General features: G+C 26.3%; 2 protein-coding genes across 2 annotated transcripts; both read right to left on the reverse strand.

The window, feature by feature from the left end:
- Positions 1-810: 810 nt before the first annotated feature.
- EIN_521930 (hypothetical protein) lies at positions 811-1,518 on the reverse strand (the record flags this gene model as incomplete). The annotated part of the gene is made up of 1 exon (XM_004258469.1): positions 811-1,518. The coding sequence occupies one exon, from the start codon at positions 1,516-1,518 to the stop codon at positions 811-813; it is 708 nt and encodes a 235-aa protein (XP_004258517.1).
- A 5,710-nt stretch (positions 1,519-7,228) lies between these two features.
- EIN_521940 (hypothetical protein) lies at positions 7,229-9,349 on the reverse strand (the record flags this gene model as incomplete). The annotated part of the gene is made up of 1 exon (XM_004258470.1): positions 7,229-9,349. One exon carries the CDS (start codon positions 9,347-9,349, stop codon positions 7,229-7,231), a length of 2,121 nt encoding a protein of 706 aa, XP_004258518.1.
- Positions 9,350-16,362: the final 7,013 nt, after the last annotated feature.

The raw sequence follows: 16,362 nt of genomic DNA on the forward strand, positions 1-16,362 counted from the left end.
AAGTGATAACACTACATTTTTCGCAATTGTCATAGATTTCTTCACATCTCAGACACACACTTTCGTAGTGGTAATACCCTACATCACAAATCTCACATCCTTTGGTTGTAAAAGTGGTGCAATTGACGTCAATAGAACTGACATAGAAATCTCTAAATATGATAACATCTTTTGTTGTCTCCGTTTGCTTCTTAATACACCTTCTCCCTATTTTGACATACAAATCGTCACAAACAACACATTCATTGTTTTCTACAATTTTGCATCCTTCAACAATCACACATTTCCCCAACATCAAAACTTGATTTAAATTTGGGCAATTATAACATAACCCACTCATGTACTCACACCCAAGCGAACCACACCCTTCACATGTCACACACTTGTTGTTGTCGATCCAATACCCATTTTCACACGAATCGCAAGTATTTGAGTTATTAACTATATTACATATTGTGCACTTATCATCAATAGTTGAGCACTCTTCACAAACACCATTGTTGAGATAATATCCTATCATACATGATGTACACACATCCAAGTCACATGAAATGCAATTTCTTGTAAGACAACTTACGCAATTATTTTCAGTGTTGACAAAATATCCATCAACACAACTTGTGCATTGGGTAGCAGAACCACATGTAGTACATTCACTCGGGCATGGTCTACAATACTCTTGGTGTACATAATTTCCACTGGAACAAATGACACAACTCTGTGACGACTCATTATACTTGTAGCCTGAAGTACAGACCAAACAGCTGTCTTTGGAATTGCAAAAGTCGCAATTCTCAAACAATTTTCAATTCAATTTTTGCAATTTAATCCTTTGACAAAATATTTGTTATTAACTGGACAAGTCGCACACTTTATTTCATCTTCTTTGTAATAGATAGAGGCATTGTTGCACTTATTACATGAATACGAGTTCTCACAAACATCACATTCTTCAACACAACTCTCACACAATTTCGTAGTTGTGTTGTAATACATCTTATTGGCACATAAAGTACATCCGTCTATTGTACATTGATTGCACTTCCCATAGTCCGAGCATGGACTGCACAACTTTTCGTTGTTTAAATAAAACCCCGTTTTACATGTTAAACACTCCGTTTCTAAACATTTTGAACAGCCAGTTAATGTGCATGGCAAACACTTTGAATCTTTTAAATAATAACCGTCTATACACTCAGTACAAATTGAAGCGCTTGTACATAACTTGCATATCGAATTGCATTTATAACAGTCGTTACCACTAAAATAATACCCCAACTCTGTTTCACAAAAGTCACAGCGTGAGAGTTCAGAACGATATTTGTAATTTGCACTACATGCAGTGCATTTATAAATATCACATTGGTAGCACTCTCCATAGTACTGACATGTCTGACACTGTCCATCTATTAATATATAACCATCTATACACTTTTGACACGTTGTCTCACTGTCACATACTTCACAATTGTTGACTTGATGTCTACACCTTGGTGTACACATAGTTGAAACGCCCATTTCATTCATTTCAAATGGTCCGCTATAGTAGCAACGATTTTGAAAATTGTAATTATATGGCATACAATTTTCTGTTATTGTATAGGTAATGAGACAATTAGTTCTTGATCCCGATTCTTTATAATAATAATTCTTCACATATTTATCCCCTAAACAATCTCTTCGCAAATTATATGCATATATATTTTCAATTCCATAACTTTCATCGACGTCTATAGTGTTCGTTATTTCCCACATATTACTACCAATGGATTAGGGAACATTTCACCTAAAGACATTTCACCAAATTCTTTCCAAAACTTTCTTTTTTGTATTTTATCAATAAAATTTAAAAATATAAAACGAGAGTTAGTATTTGGTCATATTGTTTCAAAAAATTACACATTTTTATTTTTTTGTTCTGTCAGTTTTAACACTAACAATTTCAAACCAACTTATTTGACACTACATAAATTAAATTACCCAAAAATACAAAATTTAAAACAAGCTATTTCAAAACTAATTATTCAAACGAATAATCACAACCATCTTCATAAAGTATTTAAATATATAAAAATAATTAAATATATATTGTTATTTACACTTAATTAAAATCATAACAATTTTAATTTACTCACGTTTTTATATAATTATTATCACAAATAAAAACACATAAAAATCCATAATAATTATAAAAATTGAAACACAATTAAATTAAATAAATTACAATTTTATGTCACTTTTTATTAAAATGTAATTGAATTGTTAATTATTTTTGTGACTTTAATTATGACTATAAATAATTTTTAATTATATTGTATTTATGTGTAGTACGATGAGTATCAATAGTCAAAGAGATAAGGAGTTACCTGTTGTTGATGGATATTTATTTCACCCAATAAATAAAAGGAGAATGAATTTTAGATGTTCTGTTAAAGGTTGTCGAGTTACTATTAACAAACAAAAAGATGGTACCTTTTTGTATGGCAGAAATAACGTTCATAAACACGAAAAACAAAATTTATTAAAAAAGAATTATATAAATTTTATAAGAAAAGATCTCAAAACTAATAAAGCTAAATCAACTCCAAGAAGAATTCTTATAAGAAAATATACTCGTAGTTCAATAGGTATGAAGTCTGAAACATTGGAAAAATATGTTCAACGAAACTTACCAACAAAAAAGAACCGAAAACATGTGAAGAAATTGATTTATCTGTAGGTGAATCAAAACTTTTTTTAAAAGTGATGACTCAAACATCTTCATCTTTGGGGATACAGAACAATTAATGATGCTTGCTAGGTGCACATCTGTTATGATGGATGGTACTTTTCAAAGTTGTCCCCGTCAATTTTATCAATTATATACAATTCACTGCCAATTAAAAAATGGCCAAATATATCCCATTTTGCATTGTTTGATGAAGAAAAAAACAATAATTATCTATAAACAACTTGTCACAGCAATTGAAAAATTAATAAAAGAACAGAATTGCAATGCAACTTGTTTCGAACGAGATATTGATATAATAACCGATTTTGAAAATTCTCTTATTTCTGTTTTAAAAGAATTTAAAAAAGTTAAACACCATGGTTGTATGTTTCACCAACGTCAAGCAATAAACAAGTATATAAATACGTTGGGGTTGAAAGAAAAATATTGGAATGATGGAGATTTCAGATAATTAATTAAGATGTTAGAAGCCGTTTGTTACATAAAACCTTGTGATATTGAATTTGCTGTAAATTTCGTTGGTGCACTCTACGTCCACACAATTGATTTTAATAAGGTTTTTGAATATTTTAAAAGAGTGTGGGTGTATGGACTATATCCGATTGAACTTTGGTGTCAATATATGAGAGAGAAGAGAACCAACAATGATTGTGAAGTTTATCATTCAACACTTTCGAGATTATTAGTTTTATCCAACCCTTCATTTTGGAAGTTTGTTGAGACAATTGAAGGCGTTATTGATGAAACCAAAAAGAATTATCACAAAGCTTTAAATGGATACTTTAAACCAAAAAACAGAAAGCAAGATGAAGTAAACGAATTGTCGAAAAATTTGACTATCAACTATTATTGTGAAGAACTTAACTTGGAAGAATTTTTAAAAAAGACGATACAAGCAACTGACAAACTTAATATGGAAGTATTTTTTGATTTTCCAGAAAACGAAGAAAAATCGGACAATGATGAAATGATGCTAGAAATACACGAAGAAGAAACGTGTTATCATATATCAGAAGAAATGACAGATCATTATTCGAGTTGTGTTCAAGGTGTTGCAATGGAAATTGAAGAACAAAATGATATATTTAAATGTGATAAACATATTACAACAAGTGTTAAAAAAAAAGAAAACGGCGTCTTTCTTTGATTCAAAAAATTGACAGAGAATTTAAAGAAAATCGCAACTTAAATGAGTATTGATATATGTTCGTGTTTATAATAACTGTTTAATATAATAACATTTAAATTGAAACATAATTAATATAGATTCTTTATATACAAACAAAATTATTTGTTTGTTTTTTATTGATTATTGAATAAATAAAAACAGTTTGAAGAGTTTTTTATATTGTAAAATTGTTTTTTGAACTTGTTTTTTATTTGAAACCAACTAATAATTAAGATATAAAACAATTTAGTATCTTGTATTTGAATCTAAAATTTATGTTTGATTAAAACGGGTATTTATTTCTTGGAACAAACTTTTAATATTAAACAAACTTTCTATTCACACATTTTTAACAAATTGGCATATTTGACTGTAATTAATTATTATAATATATATTGATAAATATAATATTTCATTTAATTGTTTAAAAGCTTTCTGAAGTTTTTAATTGTTCAAAATAACATTATTGATCTCAAAACATTGAAGTTCCAATTTTAAAAATGAATATCTTAAAACATTGTAAATATTTTAAGATAAGCAATAATAATAATATTAAAAAAATATAAATCATGTTTTTAATTGATTTTTAAAATATAGCTTATAAAATGCAAATAGAATAAGTATCATATTACGTGATAATCAAACATTAAATATAATATTCGTTTGATGCATTTAACCTTAACTTGTTTGTAAACAATATAATTGTATAATTTAAAAATTGTTAAATCATCTTTATACAAAAGTTGTTATTTAATTATTATTTAAATATCAAGTATTTAATGTGATAAACTTTTTTGAAAAAAACAGTTTAATTTATTAAATAAAATATTAAAATAAAATAAAATTGATAATATAAACTTTGTTATATTCAAATATTATTCATAAGATTTTTTATGAACCGACTTTGATTTCAATTTGAATATTAGTTTTTATAATTGAATTTGGTTTTACATTAAAAATTGTGATAGAGTTTGTTGTAAAACGATGTCCCAGTCGCCAACGTTGTCCTTTTTATCAATTTATACACAAATATTTGTTTAAAACCCCGGGAATAAGGTAAAAGTTGAAAAATTTGGGAAAAAACTGAAACGAAGTTTTTTATATTTCGAACATGATCCCGATATTATCCAATTTTCATTGACCAAAAAGCCCAGGACAACTTTGGCGACGGGACAACATTTTCCGACCAACTCTTATTGATTTAATATTTTTATAAATATGATTAAAAATAGATATTAAATTAACTATATTATTTATTGCAATTATGTGAATAATTATTATTTATATCCATATTTATCATTGTAACAATATAATTAATTTGTAATAAAAAAAATATTTTCTTTTTAAAGTCTTATGTGTTCATTAAATGAAAATATATATTCGTTTGAATAATTAGTTTTGAAATAGCTTGTTTTAAATTTTGTATTTTTGGGTAATTTAATTTATGTAGTGTCAAATAAGTTGGTTTGAAATTGTTAGTGTTAAAACTGACAGAACAAAAAAATAAAAATGTGTAATTTTTTGAAACAATATGACCAAATACTAACTCTCGTTTTATATTTTTAAATTTTATTGATAAAATACAAAAAAGAAAGTTTTGGAAAGAATTTGGTGAAATGTCTTTAGGTGAAATGTCCCTTTCCCCTACCAATGGAAAGAGTGTCAAATTTCGACGCCCCCATATTTTTGAATGCAGCAAAATCAAGTTGTTCTATGTCTTCCATACCAGTTATATTCACTAATGATGTGTCACTTTCAAATAAATAAGTTGGCAATGTTTTTAACCCGTTTAAATTTATGTCAGTTAAAGACCCCATATAGCCAAATGAACCTCTAGAAACACTAGAAAGTCCATTTGGGAAAAAGAGTCTTTTTATGTTGCTGTCGCCATAAAAGCCTAGTTCCCCAACATCAATTGTTTTAGTTCCAAAAATGAATTGGGAGACTGAAGAATATGAAATAGCCTTATATTTTATTGAACCAACATCTGCCATTATTATACTCACCAATTGTATTGTTGAATAAAAGACTTCAGAATCCAATGCTCCTATGCCTCTCACATTGATTGTGCGAAGATTCGAGTTTGCAAAGCAACTGGCACCTATTGAATTATATCCATAAGGAGAAACGACACTCTCAACTGTCGAAAAATAAAAAGACTCACTCGACAAAGTAACAGGATAGGTACTTCTAAATGTGATGGACTTTATTACTTTGTTATAATAAAACAGTCGGTTATATATTACATAACATCTAGCATTGACTATGTAATCTTGACATGTAGATACCACTGATGAAATGTCACTACTTGTTAATGTTGATGATGCACAAGTCACTTCGCATTTAGTCGACGCATTATAACATGAAATTATAAACATAAAAGTCAATATTTGGAAGAATATCATTGTTAATGTGTAATTTTTATTTGATAATTCAAGTTTTAAATAATATTAATAAATTATATATTGATTCTGGTTAATAATAACTGCACACAGTTTTCGAACATTTGGGTTACAAATTTTGAGTTAATGAACTGTTTGATTTGCTATGTATAATATCATTATCATATTTGAAAAAATATTATTAAAACATGGAATTATCGATTTTTGTTTTTTTAAATTTTAGTATATAAAATATAATACTTTACAATATATTATTATATATATTATATTTTGTCATTGTGTGTGAAGTAACATTTTTGAATTATTTAAAATAACATTTCAATAAAATACACAAAAAACTACACTTACTCTTTTTAAATAAATTGGTTTTAACCATTTTTTTATAATTATTTGTCTTTATTAATACTATTGAAACATGTGATAAATAACTAAAACTACAACAGTAATACAACAACTAAGTAATATATTTTGTCAATAAATATAATTTGTATTATACTAATTATCATAATTATCTAAATAAATAAAATCATAATACAAACAAACAAAAATAAAATTTTGTTTGTAATACGCAACATATCGTTAGTTATTATTTATGTATTTTTGATAATAAATGGTTGCCCATAAAACAATATTGATTACACTTGGATTTTTTGAATAAAGAGCAATAAAATACTAAGTCAAAATTCTAATCACAATAAATTGTATAACAATAAATTAAAACTAATATCCCAATTTCTCTGTCAAAACAACAAATAAATTGTTATTTTAGTTGATGTTATGTATCAATTGATATCAATATTTCTAAATACATGATTTAGATCTTTGTATCTAATAATTGTAATATCTCAATAAAATGATTTATAGTGATAAATTACTATGACCAAAATACACAAAAAAACACACTCCAAATAAAACCAAAACGAAAAATTAAATATCAGCTGTGATTTGTTGAATGAATTGTTCTTCTATATTGTGCTTCTCCAAATAATTCAAAGCCTTCTTTTCAAGTAATTTCCATTCAACAATTCTTTCAAAGAAAAACTTTCTAAGCACAGCCACAGCCAAAGCAGTTGCCAAACACTTCTTTTCGATGTTATTGAATTTGTTATAAATTTTCTTAACAAAGTCGAAGAGTTCTGAAAATTCCTCAAAGCTTCCGTCGAAGTTTTGTTTACACACGAGTGCTTGGAATTTATCAGTTACCATATTTTGAGTACTTTCTATCTTCTCTAAAGACTCGATTTGTTCTTCTTTGCACTGCTTTTCGCTTCCAACATCTTCTTTCTCTTTTTCTTCTGCAACAAAAGAGAATCCTTCAAATAGTTTTGTGTCTTGTTGGGGCAAGACATACTCTGGCTCAGCATCACAGAACATCTCATCAATACAACAATCATCTTCTTGTTCTTCTTCTTTCTTTATATCTTGGCCATAGCTGTCAATCCCAAGATCTCCAAATCCGCCCAACTCTTCTGAATCCGACTCAATTTCTCCCCAATAATTTGGTCTTCCTATTTCTATTTTCTTGACGTTTTCTATTTCGGTTTTAGTACTTTTGTCGATGACTATGAAAGACGTGTACTGCGACAAAATGTTATATTTTAAGGACTTTTTTAAACACAAATTTTTCTCTTTTTGCATTTCAAGTTTTTTGATCTCTTCGGCAGCCCGCATTTGCCCAAGAAGTTCCCCTTTTATTCGATTGACTTCTTTTTCGATCAATTTTACGTCTTTCTTCCCGTTTTTTCCATGTAAAGTGGCTATACACTTTTGATCATTTTTTACATCAAAATAACACTGGAAACTCCCCGCAAAAAGAGGCACTTTTTCCTCATAATTTGCTCCATTTTCAACACTAATTTTCCCTTCAGAAATAGTTGGGCGAAGAATTTTTGCGGTGATCTCCGAAAGACTTTTTGTCAAGTTTTCGGTGTTTCTGACAATATCAAAAACGCCGCCGCCAATAGTCCCGATTTTTCTGATCAAATTCCCGTCGACGTCCGACCCGAGTCCAATGCAGTGGACAATTGATTTCCCCTTTTCTTCTTCAAGTAGATTCAAAATTTGGGTTTCTTCAGTTTCAGAAATTTGTCCGTCTGTTAATAAGATGACTTGACACTTTCTTTTCATTGCCCAACAAAGTGGCTTCAAAATATTTGTCCCACCAAAATCGGCTTCAAATTGTGCCACCTTCTCACTTGCGAGTTTAAAAGACTTTTCTCCGTATACTTCTAACTTCCCAAAAAGCTCTTTAAAATCACTTCCAAAGGATACAACGTCAAATGTGCTGTTCTCCGGAAGTTGTCGTAGAAAGAGCTGAAGAGCAACTTTGAGTGCTGTGATCCCTTCTCCGTCCATCGAACCACTTCGATCACATACAAAAATCACATCAACAGGGCCGTCACACTCTTTCGACACAAAGACAGCACTCCCCGTCTTTTCTCCCGTTTCGGCGTCTTCAGTCACATAAAGTCCGTGTTGGACTTTTCCAAGCGAGTAACCAAAGGCCTTTAAATCAGGGTTTTCTATGTGAATTTTGTTGACAGTTTTTTTAAGATTGTTCGTGAAATATTCGACATCAAAAATAGTCGATTTACTCCGCTCAGAATTTTTCGGAAGAGTAAAAAGGAGTTCATCGGCGACAACCGAAAGTTGTGTGATATATTCTATTTTGAGTTCTACTGTCTCTTGTGGATTTAATATATCAAGGGAAAGATCAAACGACGTTTCATCTGTTTGTACTAGAGAAGAGGTGTTATATCCACTTGCCCTCGCATCAGCAATAGCACGTTTGGCACTCTCTTTTTCTTTTAAACAAGAAACCATTTCTTTAGATTTGGTTTTAAAAGAATATCCAGTTATACTACAAGTAGAGTCGTATGAAAAATGTACAAGAAGAGAGATAACTGCATTGGAGTTGTTAGTTAAATAATGACTGACTGTCACTTTGGCACTAACACCAATAACTTGAAGATTAAAGTGGACCTTGTCGAAAGTCAGTCGAGTATCATCAGAAGCTTGGTTAGAAAAGATATCTCCAAAAAATAACATTCTTTTGAATGATTTTTTATAAATCTTTCATGTTTTTATATTCAATTTTTATTTAGTTTTGAGGCTTGAGTTTTAGAACTTTTATTTTGACTTGTGGTGATTAAAGATTGTTTATATATTTAATATTTAGAAAATGAACAAAAACACTAAAAATTTGGTGTTTTTGTCCATTTTTTAAATAAAATAAATAGCATAAAAACTTAAAGTTTTGTTTCAATTGTTGATGTATAATTATCATTTGTTTGTATTTGAGTTCGTATATATTTCATATATTATTATATGAGATATAAAATATTATAACAACAAAATGTTAAAGTCAGTCTAGAAACAAACGTATCTGAATAAAGCGGTGTATGTTTTGACATGTTTAAACTCAACGAAACAAACATGTTAAGACATACAAAACAATACTTAAAATATGTTTTGGTTTTATTTTTAAAATTCAACTGTACATTAAACTTTAATATAAATGTTAGTTTAAATATTATTCTATTTAACCATTTAATAATTTTCTAGTTTAACCCACTGTTTACTATTGTTAATGGTTTTTAAACTATTAAAGTGAACCATTTAATTCAAACTATTTCATTTAAGGCGAACTTGTCTAACTGTAGTTTTGTGCGTTTGTTCGGGAATATTATTTAATTAATATTAATTTATTTAATTTATATATTTTTTATAGAAAAACCAGGGCTGCAAACCTCAATTAAATAATCGTTTTTTGAAAAAGAAATAATGGCATTTTATCTTTTTGGATAAAATAAAAAATCCTATTCACAAAAGAATTTTTTTGCTCGATTTAATGAAAATAATCATAAAAATTAAAAAATATGCTGTTTTGGGAATGTTTTTGGATAATTTGCTCAAAACTGCACTTTATTCCATCCTTCAAATAATAAGACCAAAAGTGTTTTGAAAAACAAATAATAACCAGAAAAAACAAATAAGAAAAATTTAAATATTTAAACCAAAAACTAAAGAAAAATAAAACAAAAAACTTTTTGGAACATGTGTCGGTTATAAGGCATAAGTAAATAATAAAAAAAAATGTCATTGGAATTAAGTAAAAAAATGTTGTCATAACATATAGTGTTAAAACATAATATATACTTTAACTTGTTTAAATATCTAAGTAATCACTGTTTCATTATATTTATTAAACACGAATCAGTGTATCAAATAAAACACAAAAAGAGTTTTTATATGTTTCTCAATTCAAATATCATCATTATTATAACCAAAATATAGAATTAAATGACTTAAAATCTTGACACAAATTAATTTATATGACAGTTTGTTGTTTTATATGATAATTAAAAAATAAAAATTGACATTACAAGGTTAGACAATACCATATATATATATATATATTTATTTTTATGTTAATTTCGTTGTGTTCTAAACAGCACATTTGATAATAAAAAAAACAATAATCATTTTTATTTAAAATTCAATACAAGTTGTTAACAACTTTGGATCGAGTTCGACAAAATTTAACAGTTTGTTTTGATTCACAAAAACAAATTATGTCATTTAAAAAAATACATATTATTTATAATTTGTTGTTTGTATTAACTTTATCCTAAAACAATCAAATAATCATTGAGTTGTTGTGTTTAATGTTACGTTATTATATTATCAATTATTATTTAAAACAAATTGTCAGTGTTGAATATTTTGTTCATTTTATTCTATATTTTAAATTCAAACCATGTTAGATTCAGGTAAATAATCTAAATATGTATTTTGTGTACATGTCAAATAACAATACACTTGCTTTTATCAGTAGTACATCGTTTTGTAGAATATATAATTGAAACACTTCAATAATCCCAATTATTATTATATAAAAACAAGTAATGTCTGTTGATGAAAATACAACACATCAAACAATTAAATGTTCATATTTATGTTATAAATATTATTCGAAATAAAGATGGTTGTGATACATTACAATTATACAGAAATTAACAATTTTAAGAACATAAATATAAAATGGTATAACATATTGTTTTTTGTCTTTTTGTCTTTTTGTCTTTTTGTTTTCTGTGTTTTTCTTTTCTGAATAAATAATCATTTATTACTATAATTTACTTATGTATTTTTTGTTTGACACAAACGACAAACTATTACCATTAATTTAATTTACCATGTTTTAAAACTATTAAAAAACATGGAGATTTGTTATGGCTTTTCAAAACTACATGAAACTATACTTTCTATTCCTCATTATTTAAATGGTTTTATTTTTTACCATCATTTTAGAATGTGTATAGTTTGGACGATTTTGTGGCTAGCCATTTTTTTATCACTACTGGCTGACAAATCCTAATTATTTTATTCAACAAATTAATAATAATAGTTCCAAACACAAATTCTGGCTGAAAATATTTAAAAATTAAGACGGGCTAGCCACCAGTTAAATCCGGTTTGCAGCCCTGATCAAAAAAGTTACCAAATCTATTTTTATATTTTATATTTTTTTAATAGTAAAGTGAGGCGAGAAACCCACACCTGGAGAGAAACCCGCACCCATTTTCTTTTATATTCTTTGAAAAGCTGTTGAATGAAAAAAGGTTCAGTGTTAGTTTTTTGGTTAATTAAGAATGTTCTTATAATTAAAATACAATATAAAAACTACATGAAATTAACCTTAAATAACAAATATTAATTATTAAGAAATTAAAAATTAATATATATTATTTTTGTGTTTCTAATGAAGTGATAAATAAGCTTTTGAACATATTTTAGGTTTAATTTTAATATAATTAATAAAATGTTTAGATTAAAAATATAATATAAGGTTCACTTCCTAATACATCCTTTAAACAATTAATTACTGATTAGTTTAATATAGTATCTAAACTATAAATTGTTATTAAGTTTATTAACCATAAAAATACTAATAAGTAATCAATAATTTATATCCACTTTAAACCCATTTCTAATAGTTAATTAAATGTATTTATCAGCCACTTAAACATAATAAATATCATAAAAAACAAACAAACATTAGTCGCGCGAATTTGCATTATCTAATTGTTAATTTATATGCGTTATGTGTATAAATAAATAAATAAAATTGCCAAACGGTAATGGGGATTTGCAAAAACTCAACACAAACACATCTCTGTTGTTTGTGTTGAGTTTGAATATTTGAACTTGTTTATCTTAATTTTAAGTTTTCATAAAAGTTTTTTGAAAAAAAATAATGGTGGATATAAAACCCATTTAATTTTTCAACAACTTAAGTCATTTCAATAGTTGATATTAATATAATTATAATAATATGTATAGTTTGTTAATTATGTTTTTATGAATATTTTTATTAAAACTATTTAATTTAAGTTAAATAATTTTTAAATTTGTAAAAAAACAAATATTAAAAATATAATAATTTTATATTATAATTGATAATATTTGATACGATAAAAACACATTTTGTAACTTTTTTGTATAATGTTACAGTATGATATAACTCAGTGATACATTATAGTACTATTGATGTACATTCGTTTGAATATCTAAATTTATGTTTTCATTTACAACTTAATAAAAAAGATATGTGTCAAAAAAGACATATCTTGACTTTTTTAATTGTTTTTGAACTTATTTTAAAATGGTGATATTAAACACACAACATAGCTATAATATAACATCTTCACGATAACGTAATTGATTTTGAGTCTTGAGTATTATAGATAAAAAAGAAAATATTTTGATCAAAAAATAAACATTTTTCTGGAAAAAAGCAAATCTCTGAATATTTTTACTATACATTACTATATTATAGAATTTGTCTTGTGAAAATTTAAACTATTTTTAGAAATTGGGTTTTGATAAACTATTACAAGTTAATAAATATAGTTTAAATCATTAAACTATATATATAGTTTATATAATAGTATATTTGTTTTTTTGAATAAACACAAATTTGAAACACTGTTATAATACACCGAAAGTACGTAAAAATCCGGGCCGTTTTTGTTCTTTGATAGTTTATTTTGAATCAAACTCGAATCATTTTTTATTTTTAAATAAAAACACCAAAAAGGAAGAAAAAGAAAGAAAAAGAAACTATAATAACCCGACTTTTTTATTTTTTCTGTGTTCTGGAAGTAAAAAACACAATAATTTGGGTAAAAGAAGAAAAAGGAAAATGGGTGCGGGTTTTTCTCCAGGTGTGGGTTTCTCGCCTCACTTTATTTATTATTATAAAATTCTAATAATATTCAAATTCTATTTTATTAATTTTTTAATTATTTTTTTACTATATAAAACTATTTTAAATGTTTTTGTATTTTTTTGTGCACATTAGTTCAAATTAATATTTTATAATTGAGCTATTTTTTTCATAAATAAAAAAAATTTATTAAAATTTTTAATAAATTTAAAAAAATTAAAAAATCATAGCTTTTCAAGCTTGTCTGTCTAGTTTTCGACTTTTCGCGATGTGAAGGAATGTGTTATTTTTTAATGCAGTTTTGGAAATTATTAACACCGAAAAAATAAAAACCTGGAAAATGCCGGACTGTGTTTTTGTTTTTGGTGTTTTTTCCAAATAATTAATTAACTATATTTTTAATTAAAATTGTATTTTTATTATGGAAAAATTTATCAATTTTTAAAGTTATAATGATTTAAAAAAAATGGTGGGATTTATCAAACCATTAAATTATAATAAATTGTATAAATATTTGTGCTATTTGTTTTTATACGAAAAACTTATCAAAATTTATAGTTATTTTGTACTATTATAATTATTTTTATATATAATTCATTTACTATATTCTTTTTGTACTTTTTTCTTTTAAATAAGCTGTTATTTTTCCTCTTCACCCTAAAAAAGTACAAAAACAATATACTTAATATTAACACTTGATCCAGTTAAGTAAATTTAATTTTTTCAAATAAATAAAACTACAGTTTAGAAAATGAACCTAAACCCCAAAAAATTGTATTTTTTTTTGAAAAACATGGGTTTATACTATTAAAACAAATATTTTAGAAAAATGACTTTTATTATTGTATAGTTTATTAGTTTAATATAACAATAAAAATAATTGGTTTTCTTTGGGCTAAAGTTAATTTGCTGGACGAAAATTTAATAGACCAACTGTACAATTGAAAAAAGTTGATTATATTGATTTTTTTAAAAAATGTTTTTTTTGTTTTTTCGTTTTTTTCATTTTTCTCGTTTTTAAAATAACTCGTCTTTCTCGATTTATAGCTTTTTCGTCTTTTTTGTTTATGTGTTATTTTACTTTTTTGTTATTTTCTTGTGATTTTATTTTGAATAACATTTGTGTGTCTGTTTGTTTGCTCTTTTTTAAATTTTATTTAGTTAATTTAATTAAAATTAATACTTATTTTTTTTATGGAAATAAACCACAATAAAACGATAGTTGGTTAAAATATTAACTATCGTTTTTAAACAGTATCACAATTTACCATTATATTTAGTAAAATTAACCATTAATATAGTAGACACTTAATAGTATAAAACCAATAAAAATAGTAATTGTAAATAAATATACCAGTTTTGCTATTATATATTAGGGGAAATATAAGGGGATATAAAAGGATTATAGGATTTATCAAATTCACTGTGATCGCCTTATTTGTTTAATGGCAACATATAAATAAACAATATTTGGTTAAAAAAAATAAAAATTATCAAAAACAAATATTGGGTTTGCTTTTAATCATATTGATAGTTAAAATAATTATTTAGCAATTATAACAATATCTATGTATTTTTCCCATTTTTTACTTTAATAGTTAAAAAATTACATTTGAAATTCTGTGGTTTTGGACTTAATTACATATTTTGTTTAACTTTTAATATAAATTAAAATCATTTTATGTTGGTTTGAATAATTATAATTTTGGTTTTTGATTAGTAAAAAAAATCATTATGTATGAGGTAATAATAATTTTAAATGAGATTTATAAAAATTAAATATAAAAACAAATAAACTCTATTAACATACATGGAAAACGAGTTAACAGCACTCTCAGCACTCTGTACTAACACAGCAAAGGCGGTGTCAGACCTCAAAAAAATAAAAAAAGAAGACAACTTTGTTGACAACAAGTCACTTAACATTGATCAACGCATCGAAAATGCAGAGGGACACTTCGACAGACTTGATGAAATATTTGATAGAAAAAATAACATTACAACTTCACTTAACACAATTGTCACTGATTTGGACAACACATCCAACAAAATCAAAAGTGAAATGGCTCTGTATTCAACACAGAGCGACAACGACAAGTTGTATGAGATATTCAATCTCAGAATTGCACTTCTTGAGGAGAAGTGCCAAATGGATATAAAACTACATGAAGATGAAATTAACAGAATCAAACAAACAAAAAATACTAAAATTGATCAAATTATGAAATCAGAAAAATTCATCAATGCGAAGAAACAACACGATGATGAAAAAGAAGAAAGAATAAAGCGCGAACACATCACACTTGAAGAAGAAGCCAATATTGAGAAGTTGACGGGTATGAAGATTGGAAATGTTGTGTTTGACTCAGACATTGACAACTGGTCAAAGGGCACTTCTGTGTTTGATGGAAAAGTTATGAACAAAAGCAATTTGTGCTTTTTAGTAGAAGACACATATCACAACAAATTTGGTGGCGTGTGCACTGGAAATATAAATGCTGTTGGTGAATGGATTCACAATGGCAGTTCTTACATCTTTTCACTTGTAAGAGGCGGTACTTTGAATCCAAAAAAGTTTGGTAAAAGTGGAAATGACAATTATGAATTTTGGCTGAATTCTCAAAACCATAATTATCTTTTTGGGTTTGGTTTTGGTAATAATGGTTGTGATATAGCTATGTGCAAGAAAGGTGAAAATGGGAGTTGTTGCAACCCATCCACTTACACCACCAAGCAAAACGAATTGACTGATAATGACAAATTCACACCAAAGAGTGTTGTTGTCTTCCAACTTAACTGACTTTTTTGTGACTTTTTATTTTATTTCAAA

Source organism: Entamoeba invadens, assembly GCF_000330505.1.
Source record: "Entamoeba invadens IP1 unplaced genomic scaffold scaff_1105074725903, whole genome shotgun sequence".
NCBI classification, from domain to species: domain Eukaryota; phylum Evosea; order Mastigamoebida; family Endamoebidae; genus Entamoeba; species Entamoeba invadens.